General features: G+C 47.3%; 1 protein-coding gene across 1 annotated transcript in view; it reads left to right on the top strand.

The window, feature by feature from the left end:
* Positions 1-23,941, top strand: part of KCNN4 (potassium calcium-activated channel subfamily N member 4) — a 47,809-nt gene that overhangs the window by 4,330 nt on the left and 19,538 nt on the right. Inside the window, exon 2 of the mRNA XM_081199798.1 lies at positions 21,269-21,364. Coding sequence (XP_081055924.1) covers positions 21,269-21,364 — 96 coding nt within the window. The remainder of the gene's footprint in view (positions 1-21,268; positions 21,365-23,941) is intronic.

Here is a 23,941-nt window from a genome sequence, read left to right as displayed (position 1 = left end):
ATAATAGGCCGCTGACTTTAAGCGCTCAGTTAATGCAGTTTAGGAAGTTCTGTGCATGCTGGAAAACAAGACTTCTGAAATAAGAAAGAGATTGTGAAACTGGAAGAAAACGATGCGGTGTGTCTTTGCAGGACATTACGGTCAAGGTAAAGGGACCCCTGATCGTTAGGTCCAGTCGCGGACGACTCTGGGGTTGCGGCGCTCATCTCGCTTTATTGGCCGAGGGAGCCGGCGTACAGCTTCCGGGTCATGTGGCCAGCATGACTAAGGCATTTCTGGCAAACCAGAGCGGCGCACGGAAACGCCGTTTACCTTCCCGCCAGAGCGGTACCTCTTTATCTACTTGCACTTTTTGGTGTGCTTTCGAACTGCTAGGTTGGCAGGAGCAGCGACTGAGCAATGGGAGCTCACCCCGGCGTGGGGATTCGAACTGCTGACCTTCTGATCGGCAAGCCCTAGGCTCTGTGGTTTAGACCATAGCGCCACCCCTGCCCCATTTGCAGGGCACTCATTTGCAGCGAGATGAGCGCCGCAACCCCAGAGTCGTTCGTGACACACCGCATCGTTTTCTTCCAGTTTCACAATCTCTTTCTTATTTCAGAAGTCTTGTTTTCCAGCATGCACAGAACTTCCTAAACTGCATTAACTGAGCGCTTAAAGCAATGCTTTTACTGGAATATTCCAACGTGGTGCTTGCCAGCTGATTTGGAGACGAGAGCTGTGGTCCAAGACAGCTGGGGGGTATCAAGGTTGCCAAAGGCCGGAATAATGTTGTTGTTGGCATCATGGGTGTAGCCAAGGGGGGGCGGGGGGTGGACAGCTGTCCCCCCAATCAATAAAAATCAGTACAAATCTGAGGTTCTCCCCACCCCAAAACAAAAGCCTGCTCCCCTAACAAAAATCCTGGCTATGTCCATGGTTGGCACCCATCTTTCTCAAAAGACAATGGAGTGTGTCTCTGGGGGGTGAAGTCAAACTGCTGCGACCCTTCCCACAAAACCAGCAGCCAAACATAGAAGCTAATCTGCTCTTAAGGTGCATGGGAAGCTATGTTGCAGCAAGTCAGACCACTGGTATGTCGAGCTCAGTATTATCTACACCTCTTCAGGACTTGAGACAGGAACCTCCCCTGCCCTGCCTGGAGATTTCATGGCCCTTTCACAGCCAAGCATGCTGTGCCACTCTACCTATGGCCTTCCAGCTGTTGACAAGCTCCCACTCTTACTCCACTCCCCAGGCAGTGCAGCCAATGGTCAGGGATGATGGGAGTTGTCGGGGGTTACAGGTGCCTCATCCCTGCATTAAAGCTTAGATGTACTGAGCTGCTCCAGCAGAGCAACTGGGAGGCTGAGTTTCAAATAGGAGTACAGGATCAGGCCAATGGTCCACCTAGTCCAGCATCCTGTTCCCACAAAAAGCCACAAGCCAGAGCACACACACCTTTCCCACCTGTGACTCCCGGAGACGGGCATTCAGAGGGCATCCTCTGCTCAACTCTCAAAGCCAAAACAAATGGGAGGAACAGAAACCAAAAAGAATACGAAAAGGTTCTCAAAAGCACTTACAATTAAAAGTTTATCATAGCTCAGCATATTTCAGAACCAAAGGTCCTTCAACTGGAGACTTTCCGAAGCAGTTTGCACAAATGCTGCTGACTGTCTGGCGCCATGGGGAAAAACAGGGAACAAGTGGGGTTTGGGTTTCTGCCGTTTTGCATCTGTCTTTTCAGAGTTCCTTTTTGCACAACCTGTTTAGATGGGCCTAGGCCAGCCATGCTCTCCCAGTCTTAATCCCACCCCTTTTTGTGTTACTATAGGGCAGGGCTTCCCAAACTGTCCACAAACTTCATTTTGGTGGTCCAGGGCAAGGCTGTAAAGAAGAACATTTAACCTTTGAAGTCTGCAAAATTCCGCAGAATTCGAACTGGAATGCAATGAAGTGCAATATAAGAAAGGAAGGGACCAATCAAAATGCAATTAAAAGTCATTATGAGTGCTACAGCAAAACAAAAATCACCAAGAGCCAGTGCAGTGTAGTGGTTAGAGGGTCAGACTACAGCTTGGGAGACCAAGGTTCAAATCCCCTGCTTCTGTTCTTCGAACACAGCAAAAACAATGAAGGAGGCAGCAGCTACAAGTTACCGGTCTCTGCAGCCACGGCAGGCGCTGTGATTCACCAAAGGTTTGACTTCACCCCTGGAGTGCACTCCATTGTCTTTCGAGACAGATGGATGTCAACAGCAATTCAAAGCACATTCAATACAACTTAAAGCACACAACTTCTCCCAAGGAATTTGGGGGACTCTAGTTCCCCCCTCATATAGCTCCAATGCCCAGCACCCACAACAAACCACAGTTCCTGTGATTCTTGGGGGAAGCTATGTGTTTTAAACAAGCGTTGAATGTGCTTTAATTGTATGGTGCAGATCATTGCTAAGCATGCCAAGCTCTGCTGATCTCCCACTCCGTAAAAATGTCTCCCGTACCTTATCCCAGAGAAGCAGGAAACAGAAAGTCCTCGCTCTGGCTTGTCTCCTCCACCCCCTCCCTTGAGATTTATTGCATTTTGCTGCTGCTGCAGTTAGAGACCTGCAGGGTGGAAGGACGTTGGGGACATCAAGACCACGGGAAAGGGAAGGGAATGTGCTTATTCAGGGGTGGGGTGCAGGACTGAATGGACAAGTCCCAGCATAGCGGGGCAACTGCATGCTGAAGTGAAAGATTTGTATCGGTTGCATAACACAAAAGGTGCTGAGGTTAAACCCGCAATTGATTGTGTGTGTGTGTGTGTGTGTGTGTGTTTGTAAGCTAGCCTAAGTGATCCATAAGATAAAGTAGCTGAGGCAGATTGCTTATCTGACCCTTCTGAGTCATCAGCAGTTGGATTGTCCGTAAACATTCTGTGACATCACCAGTCGCTAGCATTCCATAACTGGTCCTTTCTCCTCAGCTGTTAGAATGCCCGTAAACATTCTGTGACATCACCAAAGCTGAGGCAGTGACAGGGTTTGGAGGTGGCTGGGCAGTAGCCTGCATCTATAAAGTGCTTCTTAAACCTCTAAAGTGTTTGAAGGAGACTTCCTGTGGAGCAGTCATTCCCAGAGTGTAAGGTGGGTCTTTGTAGGGTGATTAGCTACTTCCTCCTTGATCCCCTTCCAGAATGTGCCAGGAATTCAATCGCTGAGCTTTCCTTTGTAAATGCCAAACAGTGTTGCCATCTTTTGCAGGGTGTGTGTGTGTGTGTGTGCGCACGCCTGTCGGCCTGAGAGGGTTGCATTGGTAAGAGAGGTATGACAAGCAGAAATTCAACTGGAGCAGTGTGACCTGGAGATGTGGTGACTGGGGAAAAGACCTGCTGAATTTCTGCCTCTTGTGCAAATGTTTTTTTTTTAAAGTACAGCAGTTCAGACTAGAGAGGGGGAGGAAGTAGCAACACTAGTGAGAACAATAAATTGAGGGCATGACCTGCTTTTTCCAAGGTTCTTTTTTTACCTCAATTTGTGTGGTGGTGGGGAGAATATTAATTTCATCTACTTACCTACTACTAGGTTGAGGGCAGGAGACCATGTGAATCATTGTGGGGGGAATAAACAAGCAGGTGTTGTATCTTACAAGGAATGAAGAACCAAACCCTTAACATGCAAGGAAGAACTGACAGGTCAGGGGGTGCTGAGTTATTCCCCGCTACCCTGATTCTCCCCTGGAAATCAGCCCTGCAACCACTTAAAATCCACCTGCTGAACTGAGCTCCAAAAGGAGTGGGAGCTCAGTGGGGAGTGGGATGTGTTAAGCACCTCTCCCTCATCAAATGATGGCATTACTGCAATGGACAAGCCAAAATAAGTTGCTGGGATCAACAGCAATTCATGGTAATGATTCACAACTGTGTGGTTCTACAAAATCTGCAAGATACCTTAGTATACGTTTAGAGGTAGACCTATATCCCAGTTGTTTAACGATAGCAGCAACAAAAGGACCCCACCCTCCTGGCAGATTAACCGGGAGTAGCTTTTTGCGAGTTTCGTTCAGTCTTTTGTACTCAAAACGAATTCCTGAGTTCATATTTATTTCTGCAAGTAAGTCTGTCATACCAGACTCTGGTTGGTGGATCTCAGCAGCGGCAGGCCTTGGGACCTCAAATTTAAGTGGTATGCTAGGTAACACCAAAATTCAGTGCCCCTGCCTCTTGTACTCCATTCCAAATTATAGTTGTGGCACCCCCAAGGCTGCGCATCCAGGGCAACCAAACTGGTTGCTCTCCCCTAAATCTGCTTCTGATCTCAGGGTTTTGGCAAAACTCCTTCACAAAATCATTGCCGCAAGTTTGAAGCTTGTCCAACCCCCCCCCCCCCCAGCTCTGTAGCACAGATCCTATTGTGACATTTGTGGGGCAATGGCGGAACCCCACAGTCTCTCATGTATGCGGAATATACAGGAAGGACCCTACCAATCAGTGTGGACAATAGCTTGCCTTCATATAAGGCCGCTTTTCTGATGAATGGCTTGCTGAGAAGGACTGGGGTTCTGCAGAACAGGATTCTATAAAGAGAGTGTGGGAAAGAGCTTGTTGACCTTGAGAAGTCCAGCTTTGTTAAAAAAAAATTAAAAATAAGTATGGCAATCACTCCAAAAGTTCTGGCTTCTACGCAAAGAGGTCTGGCAAATTGCCCAGAGATCAAAAACCTGCTTGGGCTGCTTTGCTTTGTTTTCGAGTCAATGAAGCAAGAAGACCTCTAGACCTACCTTATAGGGCTGATGTGAAAACTTATGAGAGAGTGTTCTAAAATTGCCTGGCTTTCAATTTTTTAAAAACATTGTTATTAGGTCTCAATCAGAAAGAGAGACGGATGTGTAGCTGCTGTTGCCATGCTAAACTTGGACGCTGCATGTCCTGAGCTGCGTGCCCAGTGCTGTTCAGATCCAAAAAGTGATGCTGTGCCTTTCCTGGGACAGATTTCACATTGCAGATTAGATACAACAGGAGCAGAGCATATGCTCTCATTGTGTTGGGTTTATAGCTTCTCTTCCCCCAATTTTGATGGGAAACCTTGCACAGACCCGGAGAGGACTGAGGAAGCATCTTGTGCCCACACTTCCTTGTGTTTGGGACAGCGTGTGACAGAAAGCTGCCCTTTGTTTCAGAGTCTGAGGACGATTGCACAAGTGCACAAGCCCCGGACCCAGGAGTCCTGGCATGCAGCCCCCCTGCCCTCTCCCTCCCCACCCGCTGGGAAGGGGAAATATTTTCCCTTGCTACAGCTTGAGGTCTCTTTGCTTTTGCCCTGCTATGTGACGGCAGCTCCGCCTCCCAAGGGCGCAGAGATCTGGAGCAAGTTTCCCCTGGAAGATGAAGAGCCTTTCCTGAACCTCCGTCTGCAAACAGACCTCGGATCCGTTCTAGGTCCCCTCTGTGACCGCTCCCTGCTTGGGAACACGTCGGAGAAGCTGGCTGGAAGAAACAAGGAGGGAAACGCAGGCAAAGGGCTCTGTCTGGGCTGCAGAGGAAAGGGGGCTGATTTTTATTTTTTTGGAGGCAGGGGAAATGTTTCAGTAAATGTGCTCCAATTTAAATATTGCACTCGGATTCAAAAAGGAGTACCATGATTAGAGCTGCCTTCTGTGGGCTATAGTGACCTCCCCGTTGCCCTCGTCACTCACTGGTACCGAGACTGAAAATAAATCCGATTCCTGCCAGCTCAGGCATTTTAATATTTGGGCTCCTTCAGAGCCTGTTCTTAAACATCAGGTAAAAAGAAATGCACGTTGGCATCTTTCAGAGGCAGGAACATGCAGCCAAATGTGACCCACCAGTCATGTATGGAAGCGGCTGGTGCTTGACTCCTTCCCCATTTTTGCAGTGACAGGCAAGCCAGGAGATCGTTCTTCAATCTCATAAATGCTACCTTTACATGTCTGGTAGCCTGTCTTCAGCTTGCTGGGTCAAAATTTGCTGACCCATCAGGATTAAGCAGATTTCAGTCTTACTTCTGCTCTGTTTTTAAAGCCTTACTATAACAGATTAGCAAGTGATCCGCCTTGAACTATTTGGCCGGGAACACCAGTTTCCACTTAAAAAAACCCCTTGAATCTTGCAGAGTTCTTGATTAACTTGATTAACAGCAGAGCTCTTGCAAACAGCTCTGGGTTTTGCTCCAGTAGGTCAGTTCTTGCATAGTTTACAACCCAGGTCTTGCAAGGAACTTTGCTTTGACCTCCCTGCTTGACTCAAACCATGCTTCTGACTGGAGGTTTGTAATCGGGTGGCATCCTCAGAGGCCTGAGTTCAAGTCTTCACTCAGCTACAGGAGCTGGGAGGAAGGCCCATGGCTGGATTGCAGTTGCTTCCCAGCTGATTGACATGTGGTGGTAGGATTCCAGACTGTACCACTTTAGGGGTGTGAGCATGGTTTTCCATGTCCCCTCACAAAGTAATAAATTAGTAAAATGGGGAAAAACTTTAACACAGCCTTCTCCCTGGTGTTCTAGTTTTCTGCATGCAAGGAGTTGTATTTCTGTTGTTGAATGCTGGAATATCTACAAGTGTGACCCAAACACACCTGCAGTCTGAAGTGGTACAATCCGGAATCCTGCTCCCTAGTTCTCTTTAATGTGTTGCAAGGGTGGGAGTTTTCCACTTAACAGAACAAAGGTGGGTGCTTATTTTTCCAACATAAATAGATTTTTTTAAAAAATTGTTTTGCAAACTGGGATCTGAATGGACATGTAGAGGAGCCAAGCAGAGGCATGTAGCTCTGGGATTTACTGAGCAACTTGTCCGTACCTTCACAGAGTTGACCTTTCTTATCTAGTAAGAAAGGTAATTCTGGCTTAGGCAAAGGAGCAAAAAAACGTTTTCATAGCACTTTAGTGGAAATGGGCTGGAACGAAATCAAAGCAGGAGGCGAAAGATAAAATCGGGAAAGGGACTAATGTTGACTCTTTGGCATGTGGAGCAGTGCAACAGGCAGGTGCTGAGGGGTGTTTTCCCCCATCGGCACCCAAGGGTGACCGTAGGAAATAAGTTTTTGGGAACAGGCAGAGAAAAGGCAACGTCAGAAGATGAGGGGGCTGGGAAAGGAGAGCATCAAGGAGAGAAACAAAGACCATAAAAGGTGGCAAGAGTAATGTTTGGTTCACCCGCAGCTATTGCAGGGCCACCGGCATTTCCAAAGAGAAAAACAAGGAGGCGTGAGAATTTGGAGCATCTGACCCATCACAGATGTGAACCTGTGATGGTGGACTCTGGTCCTATCAGCCCCAGCCAACATGGGAAATGGTCAGGAGTGATGGGGTTGTAGACCAGCAACATATCAAGTCACACACACACACACACACACACACACACACACACACACACCCTCGATTTAGTTTCACACTCATAATCACTGCCGGAGCCCCTTCCTGTCTGCACACACTCCACCAAATTGTGGTAATTTGTGTAAACTTTCCCGTGTCAGCTTCTGATGAAGGGTGTGTGAGTCGACTGGCGACTACCATTTCCGAATAATGTTTAACAAAACGTTTTCATCTTACAGTGGATTTTATTGTAATCATCGAAATAACAAGGGCAGCTCAACCGCATTCAGGCTAGGCACAAGTTACTGTTTACTCTGGCCCCAGTGCGCTCCCTCTGTTGGGGTTTGAAGCTAAGAACACATGAAGTTTGTCACGATCCGTATGTATCCTGTAGCTTCTTGAGAAACGGTGCGGGTGGGGGGGGAGGGAAACAAATCAGGTCATGTGCAACAGGTGAAGACAGGAACACAAGGATGTGACTTGAGATGCAGAGGTGCACAGACAGGACCTCACTGAGTCGCCTCAGTGACATTTAGGCGCACAGAGGAAGAAGTGGTGCTCTGGGATTTTTGCACATGCTCTAGAGTCAGGACAGGTGGTCCTGCAACAAAATGTTGCAGTATGGATTGCTACAGCTTAGGATGCCTGCTGCTCATAGGATGAAGGAAATCAGAGTAGACCTAATTTTTCAACTAGTGCATGCGCTTCAGATTACTGGAGCGGGGCTAAGTACACAACATATATTTAAAGCACATCCCCTCCCCTCCCCTCCTGAGAAGACTCCTGGGAACTGTAGTTTGTGTATCTGAAGAAGTGTGCATGCACACAAAAGCTCATACCAAGAACTAACTTAGTTGGTCTTTAAGGTGCTACTGGAAGGAATTTTTTTATTTTGACTATGGCAGACCAACACGGCTACCTATCTGCAACTGTAGTTTGTTTGTTATAGGTGCTGGGAATTGCAGCTCTGGGAGGGGTAAACTACAGTTTCTGAGATTCTTTGGCAGGTGCATGTGCTTTAAAGGTGTGTTTTGTACACAGTCCCAGTTAACCGTCTTGAAAGAAGATAAAAGAATTGCCTTGCAGGACCAGCACAAAGGTCCGTCTCACCCTCAGCCTTTGGACGTTCGCAGGCTGAATATTAGGCAACATCCCCTTCCCCTGTTTATCTCACAACTGGTAAGAATGGAACCTGCGACAAAGTGCTGCAGCATGGAATGCTTATGTTCAGGATTCTAGCCAGTCAGCCATACTGTTTATCAGGATATTATTCTGTTGGAAGCTTCCCAGAGTGACTGGGGCAACCCAGTCAGATGGGTAGGGCACAAACAAATTATTATTATTATTATTCTCACTGATACAGTGGTACCGCCGATTACGAACTTAATTCGTTCCGGAGGTCCGTTCTTTACCCGAAACCATTCTTAACATGAGGTGCACTTTCACTAATGGCACCTCCTGCTGCTGCCGCACCGCCAGCAGGCAGCTTCCACTAGCATCCCGGGGCAAAGTACACAACCAGAGCATCTACTTCCGGGTTAGCAGGGCTTGTAACCCGAAGCATTCGTAAGGAGAACAGTATGTAACACGGGGTTCCACTGTATTTGCTTTTTTTATAAGCAGAGTTTTTTGTGCATGGGGTGGGGGGCAAAAAACCCAAAAGTAATGCGAAAGGGGGGGGGGGGGAACTAGTTTTGGAAAAGTTCCCTGGGAAAAGAGATTGAAACTTCTCTTTGAATTGAGGCTCTGGGCAGAGGCGCCGACTTATAAAAAATATTGGGGGGGCCCATACCGGGGTCCATACTGGCGGCAGGATGGCAGTGGTGCTTTTGCATGCAAGAACCGGCCTGCCCTCCCCAGGCTTCGCGCCGGGAGGCGGCCACCCCCTCCTACCAACGTCACCTTAGCCGAACCCAGAAAAAAAGCCCCGCTCCGGCGGCAGGAACTCCCGTCCCCTCCATTCTCCCCTCACCCCGGTCCCTCGCCGGCGACGAATACGCCGTTCCTCGGCCCCGCGGCTCCATTCCTTTCTAAAGTCCCGCCGCTGGGGGTCTTCCTCTGACTGACCGACCTGCCCGCCCCTTCTCAGGAGCTCCCGGTCACTTTGGGAGGCGCGCGCCGGAGTCCCCTGCGCGGTTTTTGGCAAGGTGCCTAATAATTTTCTTAAATTATTGGGGGGGCAGAGCCCCCCCAAACGAATTTTTGAGGGGGCTCGGGCCCCCTCAGGCCCCATGGAGTCGGCGCCTATGGCTCTGGGCAGGGAACAGGGGTCTCCTAACAACTCTTAGCACCCTTAAACTACATTTCCTAGGGTCCTTTGGGGGAAGCCGTGAGTGTTTAAAGTGGTATCATAGGGCTTTAAATGTATGGTATGGCCTAGATCTGGTCTTTACTGAGCATATGTTCTGATTTGTTTGTGGGGCAAACAATGAGCATTCATCCTGATTGGATTTCTTGATAAAGAACTCATTTACACTTTTGCTTGACCTGTATTTTGATCTTATTGTGCACTAATTAATTCCCCCCTGATCCAACAGATGTTTGTTTGTTTGTTTGTTTAGCAGCGTGCGAAAATCTAATCTTACCCGTTGAATCAAGGCTCAGTTAAGCAAAATCTCTCTTGGGTTTTTCCACACATCGGATAAGATCCATTTCAGCAGCTAAGGTTGGGTAAGAATCCAGGGAGCTGTGGTTTATCCACAGTGCTGGGAATTGTAGTTCTGTGGGATAAACTACACTTCCCAGGATTCTCTGTGAGGAGGGGAATGTGCTTTAAATGTATGGTGCGTATCCAGTCCCCACTAGCCTGTAAAGGTTAGAATTGCCTCGTTGGATCAGCACTAAGATAATAGAAGCCCACCCATTGATCATAGAACTGTAGAGATGTAGCCCAACACGTCGTCTCCCATCCAATTTGAAACTATACAAGACCCTGCTTAGCTTTGTAAATGCGCTAGCAGTTTTTAGCGCTGAACCACAAGGAGGACTAAGATCTGTCTGGCTTTTGGAGGATTTGCAAGCAAGAGGCACACAGAGGAATAAGCAGCACACTGGCCTTTTGAGTTTCTTGCATTTGTGCATTTTTCAAGGCTACCTGCAACAGTATGTTGCAGCGTGGAGAGCTTGCAGCTTCAGATTCCAGCCAGCCGGTAGCACATAGGACAAAAGAAATTGGTAAGAAGAGCTTGCAGGATTAGGCAAGTGACCCATCTAGTTTTGCACCCTGCACTGTCCTGAATCTTCCAACAGATTAAATAAACACACAAACTTCAGATTACTTGACTTGGGCAGCATACTCACCATACATTTAAGGCAACCCCACCTGGGAACTGTAGTTCCTTTAAGGGGCTGGGAACTGTAGCTCCGTGAGGTAAATTACCACTCCCAGGATTCTGGGGGAAATGGGCTATAAAGTTGTGCTGTGTACGCAGGCCCAGTTCAGAGGAAGGTTCACCACCTCAGTGAGAAAACAAGGCTGCGTCTTCTTGGCTTTTCTCTTTTCCCTTCTTTATTTCCTTATCCTACCATTCCTGGCACGGGCAAGCCCCTTCTCCCGGCTCATGGAGCAAGCCCAACTTCCTTCTCTTGTCCGATTGTTCAGGACACAATTGCTCCCTTCACGGCAGGGGCTGTGGAGCTGGAGGGGGCGGGGAGGCAATGTTGGGACTGGTGACAGGATAAATATTAATCCGGATGGGCCAGGTGACATGTGTTCTCACGGAGAAGCCGCCACCAGCAGTGGGAACTGCCCAGGGCAAGGGCGCAGAGGAGCCAAGAGCTCCAGGAGTTCCTTCCCAACGCTGGGAGGAGAGTAAGGGATAGTGGTTAGGGATGGCAGGAGTGCAGACGTCACAAAAGGGGAGAAAACACACACACATACGCAAAACCTTGCAAGTGCAATGACTGGAATTCAATGGAAAGGAGAGCCAAGTTGTAAATGTTAAGCTTTTAATCCAAACTCTGGAAGGGATTTGAGGCCTAGTGGGTGCTGCCAAGCCGCAAAAGTTGTTATTTCCGCTCCTGGTCCCTTTATTCCACCTCACCCTCGAGCTGTGGCAAGTTAATTTAATTTGCCATCTTTACGGCGAGCGACTCTGTGCCCTTAATGGAGCGGTAGCTGATGTATTTGCTCTGCAGAGGTAGCGGACTGCAATTCCTAGGATCCAGTGCCATTGGCCATGCAAACTGGGGCTGATGGGAGTTGTAGTTTATTTGTTTGTTTGTTCATTTCTCACCTGCTTCCCCTTAAGTTCCTAGGGCAGGTTGCAACATTAAAAGACAATATTCAAAACAGTTTAAAACAACTCACAAAAAATAAAAAAATTACACACCTGGCAGGCACCTCGATGGCTTCCCCTTGCCCTGATAGTAGTTGAGGGCTGCTAGCTTGAATGAAAAGAGGACTGAAAAAAATTGTGGAGGCTATCTGGCTACTTGCTGAGCAAAGATGTACCTGTTGCATTTCTGCTCAGCATGGGGTTGTTTATCTGTCCACAAAACAGGTGGATGCCTTCTTGCTTCTCCAAGGATACTGGGGCAGAGACTTTGGTCCAGCATGCCTGAGGGATGCTCAGACCACACCCTGGACCGGCTGTTACCCCTACTAGTGAAGCAGCTCCTGCTGCAGAATTTGCATTGCAGGGATGAAAAGCTGGTGTTGATCTGTAACATTCCCCCCCCCCACCTGAAAAGTGAAGCACCATAATTTTCGCTCCATAAGACGCACCAGACCATAAGACGCACCTAGTTTTTGGAGGAGGGAAACAAGAAAAAAAAATTCTGAATTTCAGAAACCAGAACAACAAGAGGGATCGCTGCGCAGCGAAAGCAGCGATCCCTCTTGCTGCTCTGGCTTCTGGCATAGCTGCGCAGCCTCCACTCGCCCCATAAGATGCAGACATATTTCCCCTTACTTTTTAGTAGGGAAAAAGTGAGTCTTATAGAGCAAAAAATACGGTAAATTAGCTTCCATGCCCTGGAGCGAAATGCGGAAGTGTTGAAAAGGGGTTATTTTTGGTGCAAGGGCCTCCACTCCCCCATCGGCCAATGGCTTCACAGAAACAAACCAAAGAAGGAACCCAGTAGGGCCGCATGCCCTCACGGGTGACTTTCCAGGGGCCGCCTGCCAAATGGAGGGCGGGGCCGGAGACGAAACAGGTGGATCACAAGCATGACTCTTACCTTTGCACAGTAAAGGTTGCAGATTTCTGCATGCGACCCCAACCCCTACCTCTCTCTAACCTCCATTCGAGCAACAAGAGGAATTATCATAGTTCAAAGACACATTCCAGTCAGGCAAAGGCACTTGAGGAGGAAGCAGAGCAGGGCTGTCCAAGGGCAATGCTGGGAAGACCCCTGGAGTAAATAAAGGTTACATTCACGCCCAAAGAATCCTGGGAAATGTAGTTTGTTAAAGGTGCTGAGTCTTGTTGGGAGAAACCCCCAGTTCCCCTCGAAGAATTATGATTTTCGGAGCGCTTTAACAACCAATGCCTTTTCACAGGGGACTCTGGGAATCGTAGCACCTCCCAGAACCCATATCGAACTACAGCTCTCAGAATTCTTTAGGGAAAGCCGTGATTGTTTAAAGTGGTATTGTAGTTCTTTAAATATATGGTGTGAATGTGGCCAAAGTCAGGATATATTTTGGCTTTAAAAACAGACTCATGATGAAGAGGCAGCATAGGTTACTCAACTCTCTCCTCTGCCCCCTCCTGTGCCTCTATCTGTCTGTCTTGGCTGTCCTTTGAGGCCTGCCTTGCTTATATATCTTGTGAGTGACTCCCCTCTCAGTCACCTTCCCTATTGTAATAATATTTGCCCAGGGTGTCTCCCGTACTGCCTTGGCTGTCCTTTAGTGGCCAGAAGTGCTCCCCCCCCCGACCTTTTTGTCTTTCTGGAGCCCAGCTCTGGAAACGCCACCAAGGCAAATGTTTTCCCGCAGGACAAAGACCCCTTACCGTTCCAAGCTTTTATCACTTTCGAGGGAAAGACTGGGGTGCAGGGCTGGAATGTTTTAATCTGGAGTGTTGCTAGGTTCTAAAAGAACTCAGCTGGACACAGGCTGACAACACGAAACTGGAACTTAAGAGCACCCCAAAGTATAGGGGTCCTGGAGGAGAACGTAAGAAAACACAAACACACAAAAATCCTTGCAGAGGCCCACCTAGTTCTCCATCCTGTTCTCTCGGAGGCCAGTCAGATTCCAGATTCAAGCAGCACCCAAGTGCCACAGCATTCTGTCCTCCTGCGGTTTCCAGCAAGTAGCATTCAGAAGCATTACTGCCTCCAGTCATAACCTTCAGGGTTGCTAAGCCACAGACCCGCTTTTTAGAAGTACAACTTTAGACAGCTGTGCTTCCTTACATCTTACATTCCAGAGCCTGTGGAACTCCCTGCCACTGTAACTCAAGAGTTCCTCAAGGTGACCCTTTTCTGCTGCCGCTTGTTTCATTTTCACTTGACTGATGGTTTGGCATGAGCCTGATACCGACAAGGGGGATGGAGCGAGCTATTAACTGCAATCACTTACGGAAAGGAAACGACGTACGTAAGGGAACACTGATATTTACTGTGATGGAACACGGGAACCTGATTTATACTGAGTCCAGATTATAGGGTCCATCTACCTCAGGACTGTCTGCACTGGCTGGCAGGGGCTCCCTGGGTTTCTTTAGACAAGGGTCTCTTCACAGTCTTACTAGAAACTCTGGGAATCTGGTACTTCATGCAAGGCAAATGCTCTACTGCTGAGCTATTATCCTTACAGAAAACTCGCTCATACTCTTTTACAGTGGTACCTCGGCTTACAAATGCTTCGGATTACAAACACTTTGGGTTACAAACTCCGCTAACCTGGAAGTGGTACCTTGGGTTGCGAACTTTGTCCCAGGATGAGAACGGAAATCGTGTGCTGGTGGCGCGGCGGCAGCGGGAGGCCCCATTAGCGAAAGCACACCTCAGGTTATGAACCGTTTCAGGTTAAGAACGGACCTCCGGAATGAATTAAGTTCGTAACCCGAGGTACCACTGTACTGTATATATATTGATGCTTTGGCTGTGATTAAGGTGATATGTGGCTGAGAGTTCACCAGCATTGCACTTTGCAGTATGCCCAGCTGGCTGAAAAGAAAGTTGTTTCTTTCTTAATTGAAAAATTTTAAAAAGTAGCAGGGGACACCGTGGCTCAGTGGCAGAGCATCTGCCCTGCAATGCAAAAGGTCACAGGTTCAAAACCCTGCATCTCCAAGTATGGCTGGGGGAAACCCCTGCTCAGACAACTGCTGAGTGGTTCCACGGGGTAAACCAACTGGAATTAGTGAACGTGACCATCAGGTCCATTGCTTTCGGTATGTTTGCTCTGAATAAAACTTAGCCCAATGCCACCCAGCATAAACAAGGCTGAGGAAGATGGACCGATGAGCTGACTCTGCCTCCAGCAGTTTCTAAAGGGGCAAGACACCTGAAGTCTGCAACAAAAGACCCCCTTTTGGCTCAGTGAGCCAACCCTCCTAATTCCCAAGGGATATATGCAATGCCCTTCAGACTTGGAAAGAATTGAGTGCTGAGTTATTCTTTTCCACGGGCGCATTTATTTCTACATCTGAGTTCTGTGCCTAATTTCCAGATGCTTGTAAATAGGATTTTAGTCTGTGTGTGTAGGGGACAGCCTCGCCCTGAAACCAGTAAGCCTGTCTGGAAACACCTGGTTCAGGTGGTAGCTGGTTGCCCAGGTGAAAGCTGTTGCCTCCAACAAAACCCACAATGATTCAATTGTTTTATTAGCACACGATTGGTCACACACCCCTCATCTGTTGCCCCACGCAGCAGGGTTTTAACTCCTTCCGTTCCATGAGAAACAAGTAGAACCACCTCTTCGAGGGCTGCAGAGAGCTTCCGTTTTTGGAATAAAATGGTAACGCGCTTGCAAACAACAACAACAACAACAATAATAATGTTGTTGTTTATCCCCCACCCATCTGTGTGGGTTTCCCCAGCTACTCTGGGCGGCTTACAGAATATATAAAATGTAAGAAAGCATCAAACATTAAAAACCTCCCTAAACAGGCCTGCCTTCAGATGTCTTCTAAAAGTTGCATAGTTTTTTATCTGAAGGGAAAGTATTCCACAGGGAGGGCACCACTACCAAGAAGGCCGTCTGCTGCACAGTTCAGGGCAAAGAATGACCTACATCACAGCACTGGCAGGTTGGCAGAATCTCACATGATGCTGTTTGGCTAAACCACCTATCCACCAACTTGCCCTTATGGACAGCGGGAGACATTTGATTCAGTACTTGTCTGAAGGCAAACCAACGCAAGTTACGCTTTCAGAAAACAGTAACCCAAAATGGAAATGCAGACATCGTTCAAAATTCATACTTCTCTGAGTTTTGCAATTCATTTATTTATTTCAGTTTTTAAAGTAACTTAACCCTCCCCCTTTTATCCGAGGCTCACAGGGCGGTTTATAGTATAAAAACATGAAGATACATAACATAGTAACAAATGAAACGATAACCCACCCCTGCAGTTTAAAAGACCATAGATTGTTTAATTGGCCAAAGGCCTCAGAAAAGAGGAATATTTTTGCCTGGCACCTAACGCATAATCATCAGAGGATGATCATAGGGTCTGGGTTGGTTCAGTTTTCCAGACAAATTGTACAAAAATGCATATACTACTAGGGTAAAGGTAAAGGGACCCCTGACCATTAAGTCCAGTCGCGGACGACTCTGGGGTTGCGGCACTCATCTCGCTTTATTGGCCAAGGGAGCCAGCGTACAGCTTCCGGGTCACGTGGCCAGCATGACTTAGCCGCTTCTGGCGAACCAGAGCAGTGCACGGAAACGCTGTTTACCTTCCTGCCGGAGCAGTACCTGTTTATCTACTTGCACTTTTTGGTGTGCTTTCGAACTGCTAGGTTGGCAGGAGCAGGGACCGAGCAACGGGAGCTCACCCCATCGTGGGGATTCGAACCGCCGACCTTCTGATCGGCAAGTCCTAGGCTCTGTGGTTTAACCCACAGTGCCAGTGTGGAGGGGGGGGGAGCATTTTGACATCAGGCATACACCTTCACTGTACTCTTTTCAGTGCCTGCTAAGAATTGGAGTTTTTTTGTTTAGACAAGCCTACCCAGAGATATAGAATGTTGACATGTGTTTTAATCAGGTTTTTAGCTTATTGTTGATTTTTATTTATTTATTTATTTTAAAAAATACAGTCAAACCTTGGTTGTCGAACGCAATCTGTTCCAGAAGCCCGTTTGGCTTCCAAAATGTTTGACAACTGAGGCACAGCTTCTGATTTGTTGCAGGAGCTTCTTGCACTGAAGCGGAAGCCGCGTCAGACGTTCGGCTTCTGAAAAAAGTTCAAAAACTGGAACACTTACTTCTGGTTTGGGAGCCAAAACGTTCCAAAACGGAGGCGTTTGGAAACCGAGGTTTGACTGTAGTTGTTTTTAACTGTTTTTACTGATTTTTTTTGTCGTTTCATTCTTTTTGCAAACCACTTCAGCCCTTTTTTTAAAAAAAAAATTACCAGCCAGTGCACTAAACTGATGTTTCTAGCTGCCATGTAATCTTCTGACAGTTTGACCTCACCCCCAAAGGCGCAGTCCTCCATTGCCTTCCGAGACAGACGGATGCCAAACGGATGCTGTTTCCATTCCCCACAGTTCCTTGGAGCAAGGCCACATCAAGGGCACTGTGGGAAATCAAAATGACTCTTCCCAGCTCTCCCGACACTAGTCAGAGCACCAGGCCATGTGTGTTTGTGTGTGTGTAAATGACATCCGTGGTTGTGCCCTGTTGGAATGTTGGACCTCTGGCAGATACCCAAGGCCCACAAAGAAACTGGAAACCAGTGCAGGTTTTTCAATGGAGCCAAAATGTGGCAATTATTGCAGCGATTCCCACCCCCTTCCCGGTTATTAACCTTTTTGTTAACTCTGTGAACAATTACTTCCTTTTGTTCGGCCTGAGCTTTGTGCCAGCCAGGTTCCCCTGAGGTGCCATTCAGCTGTCAGTGCTGGCAGCCAATTCTTGAATGCCATCCTAGACTTTCCTGCAGGTTGGTCTAGCCTAGGAGCCATAGGAGAAGGATCCGCAAATTAGGAAGCACCCTCTTTGGATGTTATCTGTGGGCTGAGGTCCCTAGGTGGTCTCAGGCAATCTGCTCCTTCTCAGCCCTCGTTCCTCCGTCCCATCTGCATTATGGAGGGTGATAATATTGACCTACCTAGCTACAGCTAGAGCTATATCATGCATTGTATGTGGAGTGCTTGGAAATTTGCAAGCATTAAGCCGTATTATTTATATCATCGCTGTTCTAACAGATTTGCTTACGTATGAACAAAGGTATGAGCCACCTCCAATGCATGTCCTACTCAGAGTTAGACCCGTTGAACTTAATGGGCATGGTTAATTTATATAAGTATAAAGGGGCTAACTGAAAAAAAGTGGTGTTTGTTTGTTTTTTGGCTAAACATCAAGTGGGATTTACAGCACGATCCAATGCATGTCTACTCAAACGTAATCCCAATTGAATTAAATGGGACATGCCCCAGGAACTGTCTACATGATCACAGCCATGGGCATAGCCAGGATTTATTTTTTTGGGGGGGCAGGCTTTATGTTGCAGGGGGCAGAACCAAGTTATCTGTGATACAATTGGTCAGTTAGTCAGCTAGTTAAGTATTTTTATTTATTTACTTGATTTGGGGGCGGGATCTACCACACCCATGATCACAGCCGGGCATAGGCAAACTCAGCCCTCCAGATGTTTTGGGAATACAACTCCCATCATCCCTAGCTAACAGGACCAGTGGTCAGGGATGATGGGAATTGTAGTCTCAAAACATCTGGAGGGCCGGGTTTGCCTATGCCTGACCTTAGTTTTGTATAGTTGTGCTGTCTGCTTTGTTAGGTGTGTGTGTGTGCGCGCGTGTGTGTCTATATATATATATATATATATATATATATATATGAATGTATTATGTACTGTTTGTTTTATGGCCTTTTTAAAATGTATTTTTGCTGCATTGTAGATCAAGACCAGTGGAAGGTTAGGGTTTGTTGTGAATAACAGACAACATAAAAGTGTAGAATGGCTATGGAACAAGCATCTTCAGCTTTGTTTACTATGATTACTGTTATTTAATATGGATCATAGAATCGAGGAGTTGGAAGGGACCCCTGAGGGTCATCTAGTCCAGCCCCCTGCAATGCAGCCATCCTGCCCGTAGCCATCCCTGGGTCGGCTGGAGCCACCAGCCTTCTGGTTAACAACCAGATGCACTGACTGAAGTGAAAGCGGGTTGGCAAAACGTGCAAGAAAGGACCCCCCCCCCCGAAAAAAATGCAACCAAATTCATACTATGATCAAGCCATAATAATAGCTAGGGTCTTTGAATGCATATCTTCCCAATTGCATTCATGCACCAAGCATGAACTGAATGTGAGAATCAAACTCTCTTTTACTCGCAGCTGCATGACAGAAGCTCTGACCTCCCCCTCTCCAGCCCCATTGGAAAGAAGAAATATTGAGGAGGCTGCAATTCTGGGTCAAACGGTGGAAGGGGAGGCATTTTGCGTAACTACTTTTCTGATTAAAAGTCACTTTCCTCACCCAAAGCTTGGAGGGAAGAGCTAAGCACCCACAAATTTTGCTTCCTCCCCACTCACAGTTTGCGGTCCCCCTCAAAGCTCTTTTTCTCAGTTAAGTGGAAAACAAAGCAAGTCCATTGTGACACTGTTGCAACAGAGTGCACACAGTGTGTCATTTGGTCCTAAGGCTGAGGTACATAACTTGTTTATTTATTTCACAAAAGTTATTTAACACTTGATTGTGGAAAACAACAGCAGCAACCTCCAGGTGGTCTACAAAAAGAACGAAAATACGCAACAGTTAAAAAAGTTAAAAGCATCAATTTGAAACCAGTATGAACCTACCCAGACCCTGTGATCATCATCTGAGGCCCTTCTTTGTGTTTCTCCTCCATGAGAGGTCCAGAGGGTGGCAACATGACAACGGGGCCTTTTCTGCAGTGGCTCCCTGTTTGTGGAATGCTATCCCCAGGGGGGCTCACCTGGCGCCTTCATTGCATACACCTGTAGGCATCAGGCGAAAACATTCCTCTTCAACCAGACCTTGGCTGGTTAACATTATAAGGCAGGGGTGCCCAAACTTTTTTCGAAGGGGGCCAGATTTGATGGAGTGAGGGCCGACCAAAGTTGCTGAGCTTTTTTTTAGGGTTTAAGTTGCTGAGTTTTTTTACCCCAGGGCATATACTGCCACAGGGGCCAGGTTAAATTGACTGGTGGGCCACATTAGGCCCCCGAAGCAGACTTTGGACATGCCTGTTATATGGCCTTTTAAATGTGTTTGCGGGTGGGAGGGGTTTATTGGTTTTGTTCTTGTTTTTATTATGTATTTTGTGTATTTATCTTGTATATTTATGCTACAAATCACCTTGAGATCTATGGATACAAATTTAATGAATTTAGTAGTGGTAACAACAACAATCGTGGCTTCCCCAAAATGGCCTTTGCTGGCCAAATGGGCAGTGGCGTAGCGTGGGCTGTCAGCACCCGGGGCAAGGCAAGTAATTTGCGCCCCCTAACCCGTGGATTTGCGCCCCCTAACCCTAGCCCCCAGATGTTGCGCCCGGTGCGGCCGGCACCCCCTGCCCCCCCACGCTACGCCACTGCAAATGGGGAGGTCTGGTGAGCCATGCTGGAGGGCTGGAGGTTCCCCACCCCACAGTACTATGATAAATATGGTCCCATTTCATAGAATTGTAGAAGTGGAAGGGACCCCAACGGTCATCTAGTCCAACCCCCTGAAATGCAGGAATTGGAGAATTAAGTGCTACCATTCAAAGTTTTTGAAGGGAGGCCAACCACCAGAGCCTACAACTCTTGTCAAACAGCAGCCACCATCAAACCATTGGCTCTGGGCGTAAGAGCTGACACCCTTGAGGGGCTCAAATGCACCCAGGGCCCACTTGTTTGTAGACAACTGGCTGGCCATTATGAAAACTGGATGTTGGAGTAGCCAGGCCATTGGCCTGATACAGTAGCCAGGCTCTCCTTCAGCTATGACTTCTTATCCCATTCAGTGTCTATAATTGTTTTTTTATATACCATATTTTTTGCTCGATAACACGCACCAGACCATAACACGCACGTAGTTTTTAGAGGAGGTAAACAAGAAAAAAAATATTCTAAACGAAATAGTGGATATATGATTTTTGTGGTTCATGCTGTGGCCACAGACATGTGATCTGACAGTGAGTTTGGAGTAGCCCAATGCAAAAATCCTGAGGATCCATGTGGATCCATGCTTTGTAACCACGGAGGAGGGAAGGAAGGGGAACCATGGATCCTCTGCTCACGACTGCAGCAGATCCCTCCCGCCACCCGCAGGCATTCGCTCCATAACACGCACAGACATTTCCCCTTACTTTCTAGGAGGAAAAAAGTGAGTGTTATGGTGCAAAAAATACGGTATATGCAATGACTTTGCATTGTTTCTGCATATGCTGTTGTTTTAACTTTCTATATACTGTATTTTTCGCTCTATAAGACACACCAGACCACAAGAAGCACCTAGTTTTTGGACGAGGAAAACAAGAAAAAAAATATTCTGAATCTCAGAAGCCAGAACAGCAAGAGGGACCATCCGCTGCACAGTGAAAGCAGCAATCCCTCTTGCTGTTCTGGCTTCTGGGATAGCTGCACAGCCTGCATTCACTCCATAAGACGCCACACATTTCCCCTTACTTTTTAGGAGGGAAAAAGTGAGTCTTATAGAGCAAAAAAATATGGTAATTAAGCAATTATGCATTTCTACTGTACTGCAAAATCACTTCAAGGTGCTTCATAGGAAGCGATTCATGAATGAAGTGGAATGATAATAATGCTCTAATGGCACCCGGCCCTTCTCCTCACTTCTCCCTCCTCTTGCCTTCAGTGGTTTGCATACTCCTTCATGGTGAAGTGCCTCATCACCCTCTCCACAGCTGGGCTGCTGATCACGATCCTGGCTTTTCACATCAAAGAGATCCAGGTAAGCCTAACTATGGGACTATTTCTCAAATGAGTGCAGCGGAGGTCAGACAGTCTGACAAAATGCTGCAAGCACACCATACCTTTAAAGCACTAGGATGCCCCAATGATAGCAGTCATGGCTTCTCTCGAAGAATTATGGGAGCTGTAGTTTGTTCGGGGCGCTGAGAGTTATTAGGAGATGCCTGTTTCCCTCACAGATTTACAATGTCCAGGATTCGCTGGGAAGAAGGATTGCTTGTTAAATCTCTCTGGAAATTGTAGCTCCGTGACTACAGCCACCAGAATTCCTTGGGGGAAGCCACAACTGTTTAAAGCGTTACCATAGCACTTCAAATGTTGGGTGTAAATATGGCCACAAAGGACCTAGATCACCTATTGAGCTTCATGAAGTCACCTGGGTCACAGTCTTCTGTGAAGTGTTATTTCTATCTCCGTTATAGTAATTCATTCTAAAATTAGCATATTTGTGTCCTTCTTTTGGACAGCCCTACTTGATGCAAATATGCCTGTGGTGGTTCCCACCCCCCTTGGGGGAGAGCTGTTGTCATGGAAACGACGGGAAAAAATAAAAACCTCCCCAAAACAGGTTCACTCCAGTAATTGGTACATATTTTGGTATGCTCACAGCAAGCAGCACACAGAGTGAGAAAAAGTAGGTGTTGTGCTTGTTAAAGAGGGACAGGATGAGGCTTGGGAGGGGGATAATTATGCCCCAAATCAATGACCCAAGGCTTGAAACAAATTCCTGGCAGTAGGGCTTCTGGGTGAAGGACAGGACACTCAGCTGAAGGTTACCTAAAAGGGCCCAATTCCTCATTTTGGGAAGCTGTAGCCATTATAACAGGAAGATGGTAATGGGAAGGTACGTATATGAAACTGGGATAGTGACGGAGATCTGCATATGCTAAATTATATGCATAGGTGCAAATGTCTCTGAGCATGTTAAGCTGGAGGGGGCTGGACTAGATGACTCTCGTGCTCCCTTCCAACTCTAAAAGGTAAAGGTAAAGGACCCCTGACAGTTAAGTCCAGTCGCAGACAACTCTGGATTTGCGACGCTCATCTCGCTTTAGAGACCAAGGGAGCCAACGTTTGTCTGCAGACAGTTTTCCTGGGTCATGTGGCCAGCATGACTGAGCCGCTTCTGGCGAAACTAGAGCAGCGCACGGAAATGCTGTGTACCTTCCCGCTGGAGCAGTACCTATTTATCTACTTGCACTTTTTTTGGCGTGCTTTCGAACTGCTAGGTTGGCAGGAACAGGGACCGAGCAACGGGAGCTCACCCCATCGCGGGGATTCGAACTGCCGACCTTCTGATTGGCAAGCCCAAGAGGCTCGGTGGTTTAGACCACAGTGTCACCAACTCTACAGTTCTATAATTCTATAAACTGACCACAAGAGCACTTTCCCCTCTTGCAGCAACTGGTATTCAGAAGCGTCGCTGCCTCTAGTTGTCAAGGTAGAAAATAGCCATAATGGCTCATAATCACTGATAGCCTTATCCTCCTATGAATTTGTGCAGTCCTATTTGAAAGCCATCCAAGTCACTGCCTCCTGCGGAAACGAGTTCTGTAGTTTGCTGTGTGAAGTACTCTCTTTTCTGTCTGCTGGATCCAAAGGACTAATGGTCTCTGACTCAGTCAGCTTCCTATGTTCCCTACCTTTGACCTTGGGGTGGTGGCGGCGGTGGTTGCATGGATTTCGATTCGGAACCTGTAACGTTCCTCCACTCTATAAATTAACTGCAAAGAAAAAATGGCCGGGAACTAGCTTTTCATGGGGAAACGAAGGCGAATGGAAAGATTAGGCTGGCAGGCGGGGATTTGCATTCAAGGTCTGGGACGCAAGCCCAGAACTTCAGCCTTCTTCGCAGACCCATATAGCTCAACCGCGCATAGGAGCTGGTGACACTTGGAAAATACATCTCAGAAGGGTTTTTCCTTTCCTTTGGGCTGTTTGATCTCTGCTGCTGATCTGAGTGAGCTGTTTCCTGACTGAGTCACGGCATGTTTCATCCAGCTACTGGGCGAGTTGTGGTCGCTGCAGGATATCGCGGAGGGCTGGCTCTGGTGTGATTTTGGGGGTCCTTTCTCTTCCTCTTCAGGTTAACTTCTCCTGTAATTTGCCAGAAGGACTTTCTGGTCATCGTTCAGTTTAGCCTGGTGTTAGCAGTTCAAAGCAACCAAAGGAATCAGGACGAAGATATACAACCAGATGCCTCAAAGTCTCAGAATATTGGTGGGTGTGCAGAAACCACTGATCTGAATTAGATTTTGCCCCCTCCGAAGTGGACACACCTTGGAGTGTGCTATAAATGCAACTTAACTTAGTTGATTGTGTGAGTTTTAATTGACTGGTCGGTTAACTGCTTAAACCAGCCTGGCTTCTGCATGAATGAAACAATTGTTCTTGAGCACAAAGCATAGAATCAAGAAGTTGAACGGGACCTCAGGGGTCATCTAGCCTAACCCCCGGCATTGCAGGAATCTCAACTCGATCATACAAGGCAGATGGCCATCCAACTTGTGTTTAAAAACAGCCAATGAAAGAGAGTCCACAACCTCCCGAGGGACTC

Source organism: Podarcis bocagei (genome assembly GCF_964188305.1).
Source record: "Podarcis bocagei genome assembly, chromosome: 7".
NCBI classification, from domain to species: domain Eukaryota; kingdom Metazoa; phylum Chordata; class Lepidosauria; order Squamata; family Lacertidae; genus Podarcis; species Podarcis bocagei.
The sequence above is the reverse complement of the archived record's forward strand: the minus strand, read 5'-3'. Positions and strand labels throughout refer to the sequence as shown.